General features: G+C 47.6%; 6 protein-coding genes across 6 annotated transcripts in view; 3 read left to right on the top strand and 3 right to left on the bottom strand.

Annotated features, from left to right (window-relative positions):
* Positions 1-1,159, top strand: part of LOC126557262 (all trans-polyprenyl-diphosphate synthase PDSS1-like) — a 39,362-nt gene extending 38,203 nt beyond the window's left edge. The window contains exons 6-8 of the mRNA XM_050212974.1: positions 455-586; positions 661-855; positions 936-1,159. Of these exons, the coding sequence (XP_050068931.1) occupies positions 455-586; positions 661-855; positions 936-1,157 (549 nt within the window). The 3' untranslated portion in view covers positions 1,158-1,159. The remainder of the gene's footprint in view (positions 1-454; positions 587-660; positions 856-935) is intronic.
* The window catches only part of LOC126557212 (cytoplasmic dynein 1 light intermediate chain 2), a 367,651-nt gene extending 353,267 nt beyond the window's left edge, over positions 1-14,384 (bottom strand). The window contains exon 1 of the mRNA XM_050212906.1: positions 14,379-14,384. The gene's annotated coding sequence lies outside the window, so the exon portion shown is untranslated. The remainder of the gene's footprint in view (positions 1-14,378) is intronic.
* Positions 1-20,699, bottom strand: part of LOC126561385 (uncharacterized) — a 390,544-nt gene that overhangs the window by 320,816 nt on the left and 49,029 nt on the right. The gene's annotated exons all lie outside the window — the stretch shown is intronic.
* Positions 1-20,699, bottom strand: part of LOC126557347 (lysophosphatidylcholine acyltransferase-like) — a 238,922-nt gene that overhangs the window by 195,606 nt on the left and 22,617 nt on the right. The gene's annotated exons all lie outside the window — the stretch shown is intronic.
* Positions 7,119-11,205, top strand: LOC126562252 (uncharacterized). Its single transcript, XM_050218711.1, has 4 exons — positions 7,119-7,275; positions 9,458-9,589; positions 9,679-10,601; positions 10,971-11,205. The coding sequence occupies exons 1-4, from the start codon at positions 7,126-7,128 to the stop codon at positions 11,191-11,193; spliced, it is 1,428 nt and encodes a 475-aa protein (XP_050074668.1). The 5' UTR covers positions 7,119-7,125; the 3' UTR covers positions 11,194-11,205.
* Positions 11,038-20,699, top strand: part of LOC126561177 (uncharacterized) — a 408,397-nt gene continuing 398,735 nt past the window's right edge. The window contains exon 1 of the mRNA XM_050217126.1: positions 11,038-11,043. The gene's annotated coding sequence lies outside the window, so the exon portion shown is untranslated. The remainder of the gene's footprint in view (positions 11,044-20,699) is intronic.

The raw sequence follows: 20,699 nt of genomic DNA, 5'->3' as shown, positions 1-20,699 counted from the left end.
ATCCGAACTCGTAATGATGGACGGGCGGAGACGCGTGTTGTGAATCATTGCCATCTTGTCACCACCATTACCACTATGATCCTGGTCTTTTTTGTTATTTTGCGCTAGCTTATGTTACCTCCTATTAGTGTTGATTAGACCCAACCGTGAAGATTCGAGGTTTCGGGAGATATTCTTCTACTTTAATGTGCACACGTTCGGGCGCTGGTGTGTAAAAAAAAGGGTTGTGCCAAAATTAGCACATACGTACGGGCTTTTCCATTAATGTCCGCGCAGATCTATGTGCAGAGGACTTGCGAGCAGCAACCTTATTTAATTAACGCGTTTAGGTTCCTCTCCATCAAGAAAAAAAAACCCCACCCAAATGGGTGGGAGCTATGAGTCGTCCATTTTACGAAGGCATCCAATTTTCTGTGAAACATGAAGTAACGCTCGCACTGTTTTCTCCCGACAGGTTCTAACAGATTTGGTACAGGGCGAGTTTATGCAGCTTGGCTCAAAGGAAACGGAAAACGAGCGCTTTGCACACTACTTCACCAAGACGTACCGGAAGACGGCATCGTTAATAGCCAACAGTTTGAAAGCGGTAAGTGGTGCCTGACTGGTGCGTACGATGCGCGAAAGCGAGAGTATTTCACCCGAATTTCTCTTCCTGTCCAGGTTGCGGTACTGTCCGGTGCGGACGAACAGATGGCAGAGCTTAGCTTCCAGTACGGGCGCAACCTTGGGCTGGCGTTCCAGTTCGTGGACGATCTGCTCGACTTTGTGTCGAGCTCGGAAGCGATGGGCAAACCGGCGGCAGCCGACCTGAAGCTTGGGCTTGCCACCGCCCCGGTACTGTTTGCCTGCGAGAAGGTAAGAAGCCGAGCATGCCCAAACTATCCAAAACTGCAGTAGAAGTCATCTAACAGGTTGCTTCCAATCTCGAATTTTAGTTCCCCGAGCTGAACCCAATGATACTGCGCCGCTTCCGCGAACCGGGTGACGTCGAGCGGGCGTACGAGCTGGTACACAAATCGCAAGGACTCGAGCAGACGCGCTTCCTCGCCCGCAAGCACTGCATCGAGGCGCTCCGGCTCGCCTCCCAGATCAGCGAATCGCCCTACCAGAAGGGCCTGATCGTGGTCGGCGACTTTGTGCTCAACCGGATGAAGTAATACGAGGCTTGAGCGTGCCCGATAAGAAGGGACAGTGCAGCAGTACCAATTTTCCAAAACCGTATTCGTCTACAAATGGAAAGCGCTTCCCTCGTATATAAATCGATGCACATGCACAAACACACACCCACACACACACCAGTATAGACACATCGCTGCCTAAACAAAGCTTACTAACGGGTCACAAACACGCGGGAGAAAGGATGCATCCTGCGGGGTAAATTGGCAGATGGGAGGAAAACAAAATTGAAGTACTAAGTGTGCGTTAGGTACAGTTTAAACACACATCACCAGAAAGCCTCAGGAATTGAGTAATCAAGAGCTCGAAAAATCCCGGAACCTCTAGAAAGAGGAAGAGGAAGCAATAACAAAAAAAAAGACACTTACTTTAAACTCCAGAGAGCAGAGGAGATCCGAGTCGAAGGATAAGGTAAACCCCAACCCCAGTTTTGGGCCACCATTCCCTCTCCCCAACCAACCTTTTCTCCCTTTTAGGGATGTTTGTACACAGTTAGCATACACACACACACACACACAACCACACGAGACATTTAGTGTTAGTGCTAACTATATTGGCCAACATAATATTCGAGATTAGGTGATGGTACGGCTAACTAATCGCTACTTTCTCGGGAAGCCTTAGCAGTCTGGTCCTGTTCGATCCTTTTAATATTGTTGTTTTTTTTTTTTGGTTTGTGTTTGTGTGTTTCACATTTTAAATATTTTTGTGTACGTGTTTTTTTTTTTATGTTGCAAATGTGGGTTCTTTTGTGTCTGTGTATGCGTGTGTGTGTAGAATAGAAAACGTATACAAAAAAAAAACGAGGTAATATATAAAACAAAATATATGAAAAGGAATAGAGATGAGGAAGGATAGCAATAGAAAATGTTGAGCAACTAGTATGTGTGTGCGTGTATAGGAGTGTATAATTAAGCCAGTGGTGTGAGAAACGCATATTTCGTATAAGTAATTTTTCGTTTATTGTAATTTGATTCCAATTAGTGTGTGTGTGTGTGTGTGCGTCTGTTTTCAACCTGGCCTTTTTTTCTTCTTCTCATTTTTCAAAGGTTGAAGAGTTATTCTAGTGATGGGCAATAGTAAACGATGTGCAATTTGATTTTACCCCGAGCCTCGAAGAGTACTCGGAGTACTACGGTGTTTTTGCGGGGAATATTGAAAAAAAAATGAAATATTAGCAATAATTCGATCGAAAAATGTTACTCACAAACACACCATTTGCTTACAAACAGTTTTAGCATATCGTACGTAAATGGGTTAGCGTATGCTGGCGGCGTGTAAAATGTTTACACATTACCTAAAGCATGCAAACGGAAAGACACACACAAACACACCGATTTTTGCTTTATTTATTCTCCTAAAAACACAAACTATCCGCACATTTTGTAAAACGTAAATTCCGTAAAATAAGAAATGAGCACAATACGAGCAACAAACACACCGTTTATAGCACCCCGAATAGAAGAACGAATAAATGTGTCAAATAGGATAGTTTACTTGGCGTGAGTGTGTGTGTGTGTGTGCAGTGGCGCGCAACACTGTTTGCGTTTCAATCATCCGGAATTGGTTGGATGGATCCCTGTTTTGTACATAGACAACCTCAATCTGGACGGGATACCATAACCACCACCACCACCACCACTACCACCCTTACCATCCCGATCATGTCTGCCCGGCTCGTCATACGAATCAAAAGCATGCGAGATTTGTAAACAATTGAACAGGCTGTCAAATGTTAGCACAAATCGAACACCATCCATCCTTGAAAATCCGAACCCGAATCGTTGTGCGAGCAAAGCGGGAAAGACCAAGTGTTTTGGTGGTTGATGATGGTGTTGCTTAAATTTATTGTCCTGTTTTTTTTTCTCTTTCATTTTAATTTGATTTTATTTTCTCCTCTCATCCAGTGGAGATGGAACAGTGTTGCGCGTTGCGCCGAAAAACAGGGTGATGGTAATAGCTTAGTTAGGATAGTAATAATAATATTTCGTAGTAGCTCAACCACAGAGATAGGAAGCGAAACACACACACACAAACAACAATGGTCGAATTGTAGTGAAAATGAGTTTATATTTAAATGTACGGTTTAAAGGATGGAAAGGTAGGAGAAGAAAGGTACGAGGCAACCAGTAGCGAGTGTACGATATATACGGTAGCTGGTCTCTGGCGTGCGGGTTTAGCAATGTAAGGTTGCCAGCTAGTGGCAAACTAACTTTACACAACTTTAGTTTTGGTTTAACCTCACGGACACGGTATCGGTTTGTAAGTCTGCTCAATTACTTTATAATTTTGTTCTTTGCTGTACTGTGTGTTGTGGTTTTTATTTTTGGTTTTTCGCATAGCCAGCACACACATACATACACACACACACACACACACACACACACACGTGCGTATAGCAATATATAGACAACACAGCGGGTAGCCAAGGCAGGACACGAACAAAATGGCGTGCGTTTCACCAGTCTTCCCATCTTCAAAGTTGTGGGAAAGAAAGTGAGAACGGTGAGAACCAGGTGTTAAGCCCAGACAAGGTGAACAAGATTTCGGGATCCTTACATGTACATAGTATCTAATATTTAATGTGCCTTTGACAAAACAAAAACAACAAACAAAATGGCCTCCCCAGCGCGAGGACATGCGTATGGACACAAACCCACAAACACACACATACATACACGTTGCTTTGCAATAGAATTCTTTCAAACTAACTAGATTTTATAGTAAAACACTCACAAACACATACACACACACACCGCTTTTCCAATGCAAAAAGAAAAAGGATACATACATATAGCATAGTAAAAATCGAAACAAAAGGGTATAAGAAACACTCACACGTGTATAGGAATAATTAGTCGCACGGTGTAAGCAGAAAATGTTTGTTTGTTTGTTTGAACGTTTATTTTTTCTTTTTTGGTTTAGTTTTGAAGTAGATTGATAAGCGGAAACAAAACAAAAGCAAAAAAAAAAGCATCTCCGCTATCCTATTACACAGACACATACATACACACAGAGAGATATGCATAAGATCAGCAACTAACAACAAACTGCCTTGAGCTCGAAAAATTGCGTGAAGTCAAGGGGGGGGGGGGAATACAAAAAAGAAAAGATAAACAAAATTTAGGAACAAAGTAAGTTGAGAAGCATAAAAAATAACCACGAAGAAGCAAGGAGGGTTAAGGAGCGGGAGAGGTGGAAAAAGGGGTGTTAGTGAAAAATGAAAAGAAAAAAAAAACAATCAATGTCGTTGAAGATGTAGTTTGAGGACACGAAAACACAAAGATGGTGACGAGTGTATATTTACAAAAAAAAAAGGCATCTGTAGGCGTGCAACTTACAGATGCCACAGTAGGAAAGGGCACAGCTACCGAGAAGCAGAAGAAGAAAACAAAAAAAAACGATGGCATGAAGGTGTGTGGAAAACAAAAAGGGCAAAATAGAAGAGGAAAAACACAACCGGAAGCAAACGGGATGGGTGGAATAATGGAACATGTTGCTGTATCCCCTATTTTTTGTGTGAACCATGTTTTCCGGACATATTTTATATATATACACTTATACATATACAATAAATATACATACATATGCTACACTGCGGTGTGTATGGTTCGGGAGCATAACTCGGTTCGGGAGGAAGGGGGAGGGAGCGGGGCGAATGTGAACGAGGCAAAAATGGAGCAAATATAAGTATGATAAAATCAGTTGCGTTTTGTTTTTCGTTCGTTTGAAAGCTTGAGATGGTCTTAGGATGCGGCGGAAAGAGACATCTTCAACGGTGTGCTGTACGCTCCGATCGGACCAAAACTGAGCGAGTTGTCGCTGGTTTTCCACGGGAAACCAGAAAATTCTTGCTGTCAAAAATAAATTTAAAAATTTGAAGCACGATAGCAGTTACCTCCTACCAGTCGCTCTCAGTAGAAAATTAGCTCAAACCGGAGCATGTTTCGGTGCAGCAATATTTAATCTCGAGTAGCAGGAACATTATTAAACATTATTTTTACGCTCCGATGACGTGCGTCTTGAGTCTTTAAGTCCAGCCCCTACACGACCCTACACCTGGGTTCTAAAGGTGAGAGTCTTGAACATTTTACAGCACTCTACAAGGAGTCCTGTAAAATGGACGAGCTTCGAAACCCCGGGAACGATTCTCAATTCTTTGGGTACCCGGATGACCTCGTCATGAACGAAAAGATATCAGCAGTGGTGTGCGAGGCGTCCCCTGACACGTCTGGGTAGGATAGGATTGGATCGATGATCCATGCAACAAAGACAAAGTAACTGCTTGCCATGGCTTAGAAGCATAGTATCAGCTGATTTTGAGAAGCACATAAAGCATATAAAATCGTCGCAAGTCAACGAAAACTGACGAAAGTTGAGCTTCTTTATCTCGGAGGCATAATACCGATTAACTCCTCATGAGATTATGCAACGTTTGTGTGAGAAAGTGAGAGTTCTCACTAGAGAACCGCAATCAAGGTGACTGTCTTTGCGAGTACTAGCTGTCAAGTGCTTTGCCATGTAAACAATAGATGACGCTATATTCGTAAAGTGTTTCCACCACCCCGCCAATCTCCCTCCGCCCCAATTCGACTGTTTCGGAATGCGGAAAGCGTAAGAGGTTCCGTGTCATTGCAATGGGAAATCCTTGAAGTAGTCCTTCGGGCAATGCCCACTTCCTGAACTCCAACGGGTCCCGCTACTACTAGGCTAGGCTACTTCCAAGTAGTTTGCTGATAGCTCTACCCGTTTTCGGCTTCACATTATCCACTTGAAAAGACGGCGGTGTAAAGTTTGTTGCAAACAATGGCAATGAAGGGAAAGTATGCGATAGAAACTAAAACCAAAACCCGTTTCCACCGCGTATATCCGCTCAAACGTCGTCGTCGCCGTGATTCGCATTGTCCTAGGACATCGTGTTGCGTGTGCCCGTTCTACCTTCTTTTTTTTCCCTATTGAGGCCTGCATTGTTTGTGATCCTTTCGTAACTCGTTCCCAGCTAGTTCCAGCGACGGGGGGAAAACAAATGGAAGACAACCTCGACATTTCTAATCAAATGCCTATGCCTGGCTGCCAAGGGACCGGCACGGGGAAGGCACAGTGTATGCGTCACTAGCAAAACGGCAAAAGCTCACTGGATGTTGGATCGAAGTTTGCGCTTGCAACTAAAGTAGGATAGTGGAAAATCAAGGGAGGGGAGAGGGGTTAGGGTGGGGAAGAGAACCTATCTTCCCACCACGTGGGTTTGTTTTATGTTTTTGCAGTTCCAGTTATTTGGTTGATTTGTATTGCTCATCCTTCTCTCTCTCTCACACACACTCTCTGTGCCTTCTGTAGTAGCGCCTGATAGTAGGCAAATCGAAGCTTTTACGCTATGAAATAAAAACAAACAAGCGCTAAAGTGGGTAAATCAAATGCGAAAGGAAGCGCGGAAGGTAACACGCCTTGTTTCGGGTAGGGCACAGACAGGCACAAATGCACGAATTGCGGCATTGGGTTAGTTGCAGAGCAGTGTGGAAGGCTGAAGCCTACCGTTTCACTGTACGTGCTGCTGCACGGCCAGTTTTCAACCGACGCTGGGTGCGATCGGTACACGTGAAAAGCTCCACCGGACAGGATACGACGGACTCTTTGCTGTCTTTATTTCCGTGTGGATGTGTGTGTGTGTGTGTGGGAAGGGGTAAAACAAATGCAAGGTGTTATTCCCTTGAGAGAAGGAGAAAAGCAATTGAAAGGACGTGTCAGTGTGATTAGTAACGCATTTTAGGTGTCCCTTTTTGGTTGCTGGGCCATAACTGGCACAGTGTGTCAACGGAAGCTTGCGAGACCGTGTGGAACCACATTACAGCGGACAGAAAGAAAATGTGCATCCTTGTGTCACGGCGACGGTACACGGATCATTAACGGGTGCTATTCATTCTTGGGCAAACACGGTCACGGAAGCCGCGCATGGGCTCACGCAACCCATCCGATCATCCGATCTTCTGGTGTGACGAGCTGAAGCGTTTGGAGCGTAAGCGCATCGCCGATGAGAGCCTGCGGGACTGGAAAAACCGGAAGCTGATCGAGCGGCGATCCCGTGCGAAGGAGCAATCCCATGTAAGAAGCCGTCGGTTGTGTCGGTTTTCTGAGTGTGTCGAGCGTGTATGTGCGTGCGTACGTGGACGGAGCGAAAGCGAAGGCGAAACGCGAGCTTTCGTGGTTCCCCTTCACCCGTCCGTTTGCCTACATTTAGGCGCAATTCGTAGCGCGAAGCTAAGCGTTATAAAAGCACGTCTGAATAAGATTTGTGAAGCAGTAAGGCGTCGCACACCCATCCGCGTCTGTTTCTTGTTGCCCTTCAAAATTGGGTTACCGTTCGGGGGGATAGAAGCAATCAGCAGCAAGCAAAGCATCAAGCAACCACTCAACCAACTTACTAGAGGCTGCATCTTTTGGAACTGATTCTAGTGTGGAAACACAGGTTAAAACCAGTTACACTTCCAACGCAACGAGCCCGGCAACGCACACAAACAATTGTCAGATGAGAAGTGTCTTACTTTATCGTGCAATGTGTGCCTTTTGGGATGTGCGAGCGTCTGAAAGTATCCCGAAGCAAGCAAAAAAACCCTCCTTTGACGCTCTGTAAGCCACTGCACTGAAGTGTGTATTTGTAACGTTTGCATACTTTCAGGCGCTTCGTACTGCTAGCCAAACGAAGAGTAATACACTTCCATCGAATGTAAAAACCAAGAAAGCAAAGTAGTTATACCAAAACCACGCCACGCCACGCTTACATACCTCTTGATCCACACTTCCCGACACCACTGTCCTGGAAAAATCTAATGGGTATTTCCCCAAAAAGTTGGAATGAAAATTACAAGCCTTCAGCAAAATAACAACCGTTGATTCTATCGTGCACGATGGAGTATTCCACATTAACCGATTGGTTTATTGATTACCCTTTTTTTCGGGGTAATATAGTTCGATAAATAATTTATTCTCTTTCCCCAAAACCGCACCACCGACCGCAAAGCAGCCACAAACCCCAGTGACACGTGTGACAACCAATGAGCGAGTCTCCTCTCACACCACCATTTTGTTTTCCCCATCCGTGCTCGTTCCTGTAATGACCTTCCAGAACACAGTTTTGCTGTGACTTTTTTTGGTTGATTGGTGGCCTGATTTCGAACACGAAGTCACCAATCCAGGCACCTCCCCCCCCCCTCCCCCCCACAACACTCTCAAAAACAGGTTACAGGTAAACAAACAAATTACTTGCCTAACTTTAAGGGGATGGCAAACCTTGCGCCTGGCGCAACGTGCCCTTTGCATAGGGCGAGCGAAATAAATTTTATACCGCGGATGACACACATTAGGCAGATGTGCCGTACGCGCGCTAAACCGTGACGGGTTGTCATTTTGCCAAAGCCAAGCGTGCCCGGCCGGGATGGTTTTTCGCACGCGGTTTGTCCTTCGTGTGCTTGTTTACTGTTTTATGAACCTTTGCTTCTGCTAGGGTAAGGAATTACGGGGAAAGAGCACAAGAGGAGGTGTGGCGTCGAAGGGTGACCGTGTTGTGTACGGAGAACCATGCCCTACCTTACCTAACTGTGAAGAATGGACGGGTGTAATCATGGTGATTTGATATAAATCATTTTGTCGTTGAGGATATATTATCCTGTCCTGCACCACGTGCCCAAGGATGGGAAGACGTCCGTCCAATCCTGTCCAATGGGGTTCCCATTCCAACAAAGCTTAGTTCACACGGGCGCGAACTGAAACATCAATGTCCGATTGATACTCACAAAGCACGCAGTGCAATGGCGGATGTGTATCGATCCGATAAAGACTAGCCCAAGCCCGAATGCTCCAGTGTCCTTCCAGAATCGGCACTCCAAAAGCTTCATAGTGTGCGGCCACTAACACTAACTAAACTTGCTGGATCGAAACATTCAAGGGCTTCCGCCCCTTCTTTGGGATGTTTCACCATCTTGTCTAAAATTTTGTTGAATTCTCCCGGCCATTAAAGTGATTTGTTGGCTACTTTTGGTAGGATATTAGTCAGATGTCAAACCGATAGTGTAGGGTATTGAATTAATAAATACGTTAAAACTATAACATCCCAATTGTCCTTGAAAGTTTACCGTAGAGGGGTAAAGGAATTTAGGTCGTCCCCCGCAATCCCTCCAGTTTATGTTCTTTGCTTATCGTTTGCCGTGATCTCCCTCTCCTACTGTGTTGTGTGTTGCGCAAAGTTCAACCACTGTAGCCCGAAGGAACTAAATATTCATCGACAAAGTTTCCACTCTTCCAGTACCGGGAAGTGATGGAGCGTTACTCGCCGTGGGGACGGAAGGGAGGCGGTGCACCGAACGATACGATTCGCATGCGCAACATACAGCTGCAGGGTCTGTACCCGGAGACGAAGAATGTAAGTATCCTGCCACAAGTAAGTATACGATGCGCTCCCGTACTGCCCGTACTGAGTCTTGATGTTTTGGGGCCTCGACTAATTCGCAGGATCTCCGGAATCCGGTATCGGTGGGACGCACGCGGGGTGTCGGTGCGGGCGGTGGTGGAGCACCGATCCGTAGCGCGTCCGGCCAGATCGTGACCGGGCTGACGGACGATCCGATCATCAGCTTCAACGACGCCAACCGGTACCACGTGGATAACGAGCTGCGGTACAAAACGTCCCCGGCCCAGAAGCAAACGTACCGGGCGGAGCTGGACCGGATCGTGGCGGAGAAGGAAAATCGGGCGCGCAAAACGCGCAGCACCGAGCTGGCCGACTGTCAGCCGCAGGCGGGCGGTGGGACGGGCCGACCGAACGGTGGCCCCTGGGGGAAGCCGGGCCCGGGCGGGAAACCGTGGCGTCCGCCGAAGAATGTCGGCCACAACTTCATGAAGTCGATGGGCTGGACGAACAAGGAGACGCTGCAGGATCTTGACCTGGAGCTGGTGAACCGGATGCAGCGCCAGCTGGAGGAGGAGAACCGCTTCCTGAAGCGCTTCTCCAACTGCTGCTCACGGTGCGTCTGTCAGTGCATCAGCAACAGCCTGGAGCAGGGGCCGGCCCTGGGCGGCAGTGCCGGTGCGGGCCGGGACGCGATCAAATATCACCCATCACCACCTGCAACGGCACCGGGTTTGCAGGCGCTGCCAGCACCGCCACCACCACCACCACCACCACCACCAGGGGCGCGTGTTCCGAGACTCTGCAATCAAAGTCAGCAGCAGCAGCAGCAGCAGCAGCAACAGCAACAACAGGCAGGGGCAGGGGGTGGGCGGCGCAATGGCGGGCGGGTTCCGCCGACGCGCAACTGTATGATAACAGGTGGCGTGGAGTTGGTGCCACTGCTCGCCAAACGGCGCTCCCAACCACGTCCCATCAGCCTCGGGACAACCGACGTCACCAAGATTGATAAGTACACCGCAAACGGGTAATAGTGGTAGTAGACGTCTAGCCGCATAATCCACACCCTTACAGTCCAACATGTCCTTAAAACCGCCCCCCCCCCCCCCTTCCACGTCCTCCACCTTTTCTTAAGCACGCGGAAGCATTCGAGAAATTGCTCCAAACGATCTGAAATGTTCCCCAGAAGAAATTTGGACGTCTTCCAGTAATGCTCCACATCCTGCCCTCTGCATCCTGGCCAAAAGGGGTTGTGTTGACAGTCGTCATATATACATATCCCCTCTGTTTTTTTCTTCTTCTTCTTCTACTCCACCCATCCACACCTTCCTCTTTCCCACTCTTCTCATGCCATCCTCGTTCGAAACGGTTTCCCCATCCCGCTACGCTTGTGTAGCAGCTTGGCCCGCCGCACCGACGACGGCTACCTGACCGACCTGTGCAATCAGATGAGCCAGAAGCAGCGCAAGGTGGAAACGGTGCGGGCGATGGAGTTCGAGACGAGCCGGCAGCATTTCGAGACGTGGAGCTCGTTCTGGGGCCGGCCGGGCCACGGTGCACCGCTGCCGAACAAGAACAAGCTCAACCTGGACAATCTGCTTTACAAATCGCGCCGCTAAAGCAGAATCTGTACCAATGTACCCGTCCCATACAGCCCGACTCACCCCAGGAGAGGAGAGGACCGAAACGCGCCGACCATCGACTAGGGGGGTTTGCTGCAGGTGGGTGCGTTTGCGTGAGTGCTCAAAGTGAGGCAGCCTGCTCCACACCAAACAACACCGACACAGAGTACACGCAGGCAGGGCAATGGTAGTTTTACGATAAGACAATTTTCTTCACTTGCCGAACGAAAGGCAAGCGAGTGCAAAGTTGTTTCACGCTTTCACCCGAAATTGACATGCATATCAAGTCGAGCGGAGTCGACAGAGGATTACAAGCGAGGGAGAGAGAGAGAGAGAGAATTAATAGAACGCGCTCCAGCCTTTAAATCGTTTATCTCCATCGCATTGTATATAAGGTACAACGGATCTGTGAGTGAGTGATGAAAAAAGGGACACCAGCTAGATGCTAGTCGCAAGCCCGGGATTAGACGAAACGACCAACAAAAGGACGTAAAGAGAAGACGACGTAAAATGATCGATATACTAAGTAGTAGTAGGGGCGGCCCGGTTTTGTAGCCGGTCTTCTCAAACGGCCGGACCGTGGGTTCAAATCCCATCCGGACCGTCCCCCCACGTAGTGTGAGGACTGTGACTATCCAACGACGTGGACATCGGAGAGTCTTAGTAAGCCATTCGGGAGGAGGAAGAAGAAGAAGAAGAAGTAGTATCAACACATCAACACGTGCTGTAGGGTAAACAGACGGTTGACAGATGGGAGGGATGGTTTGCTCTACGCAAAACCCACGTTCAGAAATAAAATAGGTGATTCTGTTTGTTGCAAACGTTAAGGGAGGTTAATTGTTGTTAATTTTATTTTATTACAAAACCTCTGTAGTCTATCGTTACGTTTACTATTTTCATGCTAGTTAAAAGCTTTAAAAAGGACAGTTGTTGAGGAACGAAATCGTACAACGATAGGAGGCGATGCTTTCTTGTTGAAACTAAAAAAAAAAACACTTCGTAGAGTGTTCGGTGATGTGAGGCAGGTGGGAAGGATATAAAAATAGACGCATAGCAAATGCATATCGTGTTCGCACATTGATGTAAATGTATCCGACGAAACGACCATTATTCTGGGCTAGGTATGTTAAAAGAATGTGCTTCGAAAATTAGTTTAAAAGTTATCTTAAAGAAATCCAACCGGAACAGTGCTCCGGGCAGTTCCCGTTTTACAAATACCACCAGCAGCCAGCTGTTTTTCTCGGTTCGCGCAAGAAAGCTTCCACTATAAGTGACACATGTAAAAGCGCCTGCTAATAAACATACCGTGCGGGAGGAATTGTTCCGCGCCGTGTACAAACCTGAGCCGTTTGAGAGGTTATTTCCAAATCCCTTATTCTCCTGAATCAATAATACACCTTCACCGGCAGTAGGTATGCAAATGCGGCACTTTCTTTCATTATTTACCCAAGCCTGTCTGCCCATCCCGAGTTCCTTCTCGAACCTGCTGCTAAACTCACCCTCGGAGGTGAGTCAATAGTGGCGAAATCTTTACCATCTCTTCATTTAAATACCACTTATGTCATGGATGAATGAGAGAGAGAGAGAGAGAGAGAGAGAGAGAGAGAGAGAAGAAAAGCGCGTGCGTGCGCATCCCTAATGAACGGCCATCTTTCATCGACAATTTCGCTAATGGGATAAAAGGTAATCCCGCGAGGGTAACCGGCGTGTGTCTTCACATCCACATCCGGCATTCGGTTCCGTTTCGCAAACGCAATGCAAAGCACAGCGTATGCAACAAAACAGCAAAACAAACCTACCCTGTTGGCGCATTTGCAGGACACCGACCATGCGCGGGGAATGGCGTAAGAAGCCCGTCGGATGATATGGAGAATGGATCACGATTTTCGCTTTCGCCACCGGTATCACTTGCTACCTTCCATGCTTCCCGGTGGGAAGATGACAAGACACACCGAGCGTACTTGTCACACTGTGTTGTGTATTTATTTTCCACCTTACCCGCACCATCTCCCGACGGCAGCTGTAGTAACTCCGCTATATGTCAAGTGCTTGTTACCGGTGCCAACCACGGTAAGCCACCAAACAGCACGCCGGTGGGAATTGGCGAATCGTGAGTCTCATCTCCGTTGACAGGTGTCGCAGCAAACGCTGGAGCAAAAAGAATTCCACCGGATGAAATTCCTGGGTTCCGAGTTTGGGCCGACCAGGGATCGAACCCTCCGGAATGACCTGGGCGCCCTAAAACGGTTCATCTTGATTGCTCTAGCGTTGCCAACTATGTCTAGCTCGCACCATTTATAGCCGGCGATGCGCCGGAAGGAAGGTGCATCCGTACGGAGCGGAGAACCTCAGCAATCCTAACCTACAATTTTGGCACCGTTTGGCGAATGCCCAAAACCATCTCGTTCAGTGCGTTCGATGCAATCGATTACTAGTGCACGAGCGAAGGGCAAAACGGTTCACTATTTTCATCCGCAACGCGCAATCCTCGGGGTGTCCTCGGATTTTGCTAACTAACGAACCATCGCGTCCATTTTTTTTTTGTTGCAGGTCCACAGTTTGGTAAAGATTTCACCAAAGCGTAGTGTGGTAATGCGCGATGGAAGCACGGGGAGCACCTTTGGCTGCGCTATTGGATGCAATTAATGAACCAATGATTGCTGCCACACATCAAAACACGAAGGAAAAAAAGGGAAGATGGATGAGGTTGGATGAAATATACAAATTAAAACGGCACTACACCGCTGCCTGTGCAAAGGGAACGTGAAAACAGTCGTGGAATTAAGCGGCCCAAATACACTTGGGGCCTACCCTTGTGTAGCGGTTGGTTCCGCCGTGTGTGTGTCTGAAGCACACCGGGAATGTGCTCGGAGGTGGTGGTGGTGGTGGTAGGTGCCGACAAATGGGCAGGATGAAGTAATCGAAGGTGAAGACGATACGTACAATGTACGAGCAGCGAAATTATGCAATAGGGCTTTTGTGGCGGACAGTCGAGGCACGTTGGGCGAATTCGGCAAATTTCAGTGCAACCGTGGCGTGATGGTGTTATGATCGCGCTGATCCGCACCAACAGATCTCAGTGGACATCCTTCCGATGTGCGCGTTGCCGCACCTCCAACAGCAAACGGCACGGAACCTAGCAGGACCCCGGAAACCGTGCCCTTACACGCTTTCGGCACAACACCCTTTCTCGAGGCCTGGGTCGAAGGTGTCTGGCAGGTCTTGGAATGGTCCGGGGCCGCCCATACAACCATGAGTACATTGCAGAAAGTCAAAGTTCCTGCCAACGGTATGCGGTGGTTTGTCCGAACAGCTTGCGAACAGCTTGCGTTTTAGGAGATGCTTACGCTGGGTAATTATGCCTCTCGGGGTTACAGTTTTTGCTCGGAGGTACGCTCTGTGCGAGAAATTTGTGCACGGTTGTGCCATAAAAAAAAGCATAACTCACGCGAAGTTCGTGAACTAGATGGGCCCTTCCGCGGACAAATCTCCCCAGGGGGATCAAGTCGTCCCAGGAAGCCTCACGGCCAGGCACGATACGCTCTTGGTAATGGGTTGTCTTCAATGCTGAAAGAGTCATCAGCTCAGAGGGACGCATCAAAAATAATTCGCTTTAAGGTGGAAAAGCGCAAAAGCCGCTTTGCGCCTGCGTTCCAAAGTCCGGATAGGAAGTTGTCCGTCGACGGAAAGGTCACCCTACTGGAATTAGTGTCGTGTTCTCGCGTGTATCGCTTAGCTGTAAGTTATTCGCACCCGAACGCTTCCTGGAGGCGTGAGCGGTTGATTTGATTCTGTGTCGTTAGTGCCAGCTGACTGGTCCATAAAACATCTCCACTGAGGCTGATGTGGCTAATGTTAATAATATGCTAATAGCTGTCCAGATCTTCTATGGTATATCTTACAGGATGATGCTGGGAAAGAAGCAAAAAAAAAGAAGAAAATCCCACACTAACAACAACACCATTGATTAACCTCGCCATAAAGCGGCGCAATTCGAACCGGTTAGAACCACTTCCAGCGACGCGAAAGGTCGACCAGATGATCCTACCTTCCAAAATCCACGCTTCCTGATAGCCCTCACACACTCGCCGAGGCAAACGAGACCGCTAATCTTGCTGTGCATACATTTAACAAAACATGATGAGTTAATCGCGCCAACTGTTATTACCAGACAGCTATTATGAGCGTCACTCATAGCGGCACCGGGTACGGGGTTTGTTTACCTCGCAATGAAACGGAAACTAAACGCTATCCCCATCCCCCCTACCATCAAAAAAAAAAAAGGAAAAAACACTTTTCCAACGCCGGGCAGATATTTAATAGTGACCCAAAACCCCAGTTGCACCGAGCGGACAAAATGGGCGGCTGGTTCGGTGTGATCTCGCGAGCAGCAGAGAAAATGATGCTTCATTATGAAATCAAAAAAAAAAAAACGCCAAGAAACAGAAAAATAATAAAGGGATGAATGCGAAAAGATCGAAATAATTGGTGCTAACTGTTATGACAACTGCGCTCGCTGGCTTGCTTGCGGCGGGCAAAACAGAGGAAAGGGCAACAATAGCAACAGGCGAGGGCATATAATACCCGATGGAAAATCCGTTGCAAGAGAGCGCAAAAATAAGCGAACTAAAACAATACGCTGCCCAAAAGTTGTAACGCGGCAACGCATTGGGTTACATTTGCGCGTTGGGGTTTGTGGTGGTGTGTACGCACTGCAGGTTATTAACGTAACGAGCAAACCATTCGAGGGACTGTTTTTTTTTTCTGGTAGGAAATGATTTTTCGATCAAATGTTGTGGAGATAGAGAGAGAAAGAGAGCGAAGGAAGAGAGCAGAGATAGGACCGATTACAAAAAAAAAAGGTTCCAACAAGTCGTGTGAAGGGAAAAAAACGTGGATGTTTAATTGTGATCGATTTCATGCGCGATTGATTTTAACGATCTAATGCCGTGGGTCTTTAGGGCAAGCGGATCGGTTTCTACACCCGTAAGAGGCTTGCTGCAATAAATTACATGACTTGTAATTGTTCCAATCTTGCATGAATCAGGAATCTGCCTGATCGATGGTTCGAGCTTTCGAAAATATTAATAGTAGTACACTTCGGTTGTACTGCTCACAACGAGCTACTTAGTTCTGTAACACAGACGAGTGGTCTGGTGATAGCGGTCACAGCAGCGAACCTGCTTTCTCTGTAATTCATTATTTGGTCACTCGACGTTGAAAATGCCTTCAAAAATGCTAGTTGGAAGTTAATAGCCGAAGCGTAGCAGCGGGCTGGAGGTCACGAGAACTTTTAACCGTGTCCTAATGTACGATGGAGCTCAACGGCTTCACCTTCCATCTGGATCTGAAGCACACCATCGAACGGTCGGTGAGTATCAATGAGGAATGGACGCGTATATTGCGGCTAGCTCTCATCAAGTTAGAGTCCTCGGGAGAGTCCTGATATCACTCAAATGCTAAGTGAGTACGGCTTCTTGACAAGCTGAAACTGATTCCCGGATGTCAGGGAGACCCCAGAACATGAGCTGTTAGTGATTTTTGGTACCGTTCCAGGTGGTCAGTCTGTTGTACTAGTAGTAGCTAGTACTCCTTGGGAAAAGCGTGCTATCGTTACAGGCAGTGGATCACCATTTGCGTCCAACAAAGCCCGCTTGGTAGCTGCCGACGAAATCTGTAGCAAGGGGGGCAAGTCTGAAGAACAAGATTTGGGACAGGGTCTTATAGGCGGCATTAAGGACTGATATGGCACGATGGTTCGAGCATTCCAGTCTGTTGCCCTCTTTGCAGACTCGGTGAAAGACGCCCAGGTTCCACTCATCCGGTAATTCTTCATGTTCCCAGATTCTCGTGATCAGCTTGAACATTTAGACGGTAAGCTTCTCCGGCCCCATCTTTAAGCTGCTAAGCTGCTTGATGGCGCTGGCAACCCCAAGGGGCGGACTGTGCACATTTATGATGCTCAGATTGAAGAACCTGCCACGAATCCTCAACCGGTACGGTACTGGCGCACCATTGAACCCTTCCAGCGCGCCTCCTGAAGCGCTACTAACTCGAAGCCGCGGGGGCCTGGATCTCGGAGCCTGGATGGAAGGGGTGTACAATTTCAGGTTCCGAGCCTCCAATCGTAAGTCCTTTTTCCTTGCGGTGGTCTGTATCGATTGGTCCGTTGCGTTATTTATTTTCTAGGGGTGGCTTGCAAAGGCCTCTCCCCCAACCCCCTGTCTCGTCGGAGGATCTACGCATCCTTGCTTAATGTCCCTTCGGATGCCAGGACAGAAGGGACAACCAGCCAGCCTCTAACATGGAGAACAGACGCTGGCCATCCCCCCCCCGCTCAATTTAGCCATATAACCCATCCTCCCAAGGGGTTGGGTTTCCCCGTACACCCAAGATCAGATGTTACCGTTCTGTACGCCGTGGACGTATTGAGTCGGAGTAGGGTATGGAGATCCTATATTAACCTTCAGGAGGTGTCGGACCATACCCGTATCAGTGCGGTATTGCTACAGACACTGACAACAGAACAACAGATTTATTCCAGCAAAGCCATTAGACGGCCGCCATGTTCGAGTAGCTCATGAATCCTTGAAGAACCTCTGTTACACACTCTTCTTAGAGTGCACTAGAGTCGCGAAATTTGCAAACCATAATATAATTGACTTTCACCTTCTTTCTACTGATCTTACCTTAATCTAATCTATTCGCGATGAAACTTTTCACACCACGGATAATTCAATCAGCCCGTTTAGCTTCAGTATTTCATCCGATTGCGTTTGATAAGCGTTATTAGGTTAGCTTACGCACCCACGACAAAACAACAACCGCACGAGATAAGATTGCATTGGTTCCCTTTCGAATTTCTTCACACACCCACCTTGCTTGAAGATTGCGAATTAACGCCCAGCCACTCGCAGACACAAAAAAATAAACACACAGTGCGCCAAAACAATGATAGCCAACGATGTCGGCTGTAATTGACTGAGAATTAGCACTCGCGGTAAAGGCGAAAGGAAGCAAAACTGCAACATACCGGTGGCGTGATAGTGCGTGCAGGAAACACGTACAGCCCGCCATGGCGGGTGGCATACGGCATTCGGCTCATTATCTCGTAATTTTTTTTTACGCCAGCTCGCAGCCGGTCTCACCCGGTTTGGGTAAGAGATGGAGCTGTACAAATGGAAACGAATTTGAGGGTCAGATTAGCATCCGAGCAATCGGATATGGCAATAGTTCATTAGCATTAGCACAAGGTGGCTACAGCAGGTGGAAGGTGCACTGGAGGCTGTACTAACGGAACGGAGCAAATAACGCGATGACCTAGTTGGGTGGGTCTTACTGTACGTTAGCGGCTCCAGTGGGCACAATAGCAATTGAAGCAACCAAACGGAATAAACTAAATCTTGTATTATGTGCGGTCTTGATTGCTTCAGTGTCGGGTCGCTTGATGTGTCAATTCTGACACATGCTCAGTAGAAGTTATTCTGTCAGCTTGCATCATGGTGGTGATGTGGTGCACTATTAAGCAAGCAGGCATGCCTTTGCAAAGTAACCAATAGCCAGCCAGCGCAATATAAAACCGTTTTCGTTCCAGTATCGAGGGAAGAGGCCCAGAACTCACTTTGAACACAGTTGACATTTGTACCAGCGGATGTAAACGTGCGATTAAAACCTTACGCAATGCCGCTTTGCGGTTACACATTTTCACCCGCAGAATCCCACGCTACTGCCGAACGGCGTTTGTCAACATCCGATGAGAGGCATCTCCAAAAAATCACGTTTCGATTACTTCATCCCATCCACACGCACACACTCATTCATTTTCCTTCGAGGTATAGACGTCAGGAACGGTCAAGCAAGCGACAAGTGCCGCTTGTTTAATCGAGCCCGATGCAAGCAGATGAGTCGTCGCTTCCACTCCCCCCCCCCCGGGCGGATTGATTGCCTTACAGGACACCAGGGAACCTGGACGCAAGGCATTGCGTAAGCTGGTTAAAGCGCTTAGCCAATCGTTTTACTATTTGACCCCTTCGGGCGATTCGAGATCTGAAGGGAAGAGCGTCGTAGCAGATGAGCAGTGCATCAGCGGTGGGAAGAAGTTGACCAGTGGGGAGGCAGAGAGGCAGAAACTAATCAACAAATGCAATTAACCAAAACATGGGCGCGGGATCGGGATTGGCGCGATAAAGTGGGAGCTTTGCCGTTGGGCGGCCATTCTTCACGCAAGTGTTTTAGAGAGTAGATCATCTAAATAGCCGCAGCATCTCGGTAAACAGCTCGGTGGTATTATTTTATAAATTTTTGGAAGAGAAAGGGCAAGTATTTGCCCGATTGGAAAGGTAGAATTCATCGCTCGGTGGTGCGCAGGAGTTTTTTTTTGTTTGCGCCATGTTGCGTCATTCATCGCAAAACTTGACAGATGGCGATATCCGACTGTCAAACTTTTAACCAAATCGCCTACGAGGTCAAACGTTCAGTCCTTAAAGATACTGGCGTACAGCTCGGTTTCTGGGTGGTTTCTGGGTTCACCGAAAATCGGGAACGATTCCTTCCTTCCACCGTCACCGATGTCCATTGGCGAATCGTGTTCGGTACTGGTCAGCAAGCAAACGAAATCAATTGACCCGTTTGAGCGTTGTGGTTGTGTAATACTACCATTTCCTACCAGGCACATGATCGATCGAGTGAGTCCTAACGCGTGTGTGTGTGCCTTATTTGGATGATGGCGCAGCTTATTGGACTGCGAGATGGGAGAACACTGTTTGAGGATGTGTGAAGAAGGACCTGCGACACACAGCGAATCAAACAGCTGGCTCATTAGCTCATCTATAAACGGTTTAATTTCGGCTTTCACGAACACGTTTGTTTCTACGACACTCATGATTATAGACGACACGCGTCTCAACTCCACTAAACCACCGAAATGAAGTGTTTTATGAGCACGAGAAAACAGTAAATCAAATTTCTCATCATCCGGGATACGAGTGTGTTTGTGTGCGTGTGTGTGAAGAAGCAAAAATGACGTTTGCTATCAAAGCACTCAGCTTCAAGTGACAGGTTTGAAGCATACCAACCATCTTGTGTACCAAGATGGCCGACTTTCTTGGAAAGTCCTCAACTGTCCGGCGGTTGCGAATTCGCAGTTTGGAGAAATTTTGTTTGCTAATTGATCTTTTTTCGAAAGCCATCAGCGCCGCAGTTTATCACTGATTCGTTAACTTTTTGGCGGATCGATAACGCACACGCGTGTTCGTATACGCACTGTGCGAATCCCGGGGAAGAAAGCGCAAAGATGGCTCCCATATCTTTACCATCAACACGGTACGGATCGTACCGCCTTTATATCAACCACGCTATCGCAACCTCAAAGTGACAAGCAAGAAGCAGAAGAAATTAAAGAAACAAAATGTTAACACACACGCTGGGAGGTCGTCAATAGTTTAGTTTGTCTGCAAGAAAATCGAATGTGATGTGTGTGTGTTTTTTTTTTTTTGGCACACTCT

This window comes from Anopheles maculipalpis, chromosome X, assembly GCF_943734695.1.
Source record: "Anopheles maculipalpis chromosome X, idAnoMacuDA_375_x, whole genome shotgun sequence".
Taxonomy (NCBI): Eukaryota; Metazoa; Arthropoda; class Insecta; order Diptera; family Culicidae; genus Anopheles; species Anopheles maculipalpis.
The sequence above is the reverse complement of the archived record's forward strand: the minus strand, read 5'-3'. Positions and strand labels throughout refer to the sequence as shown.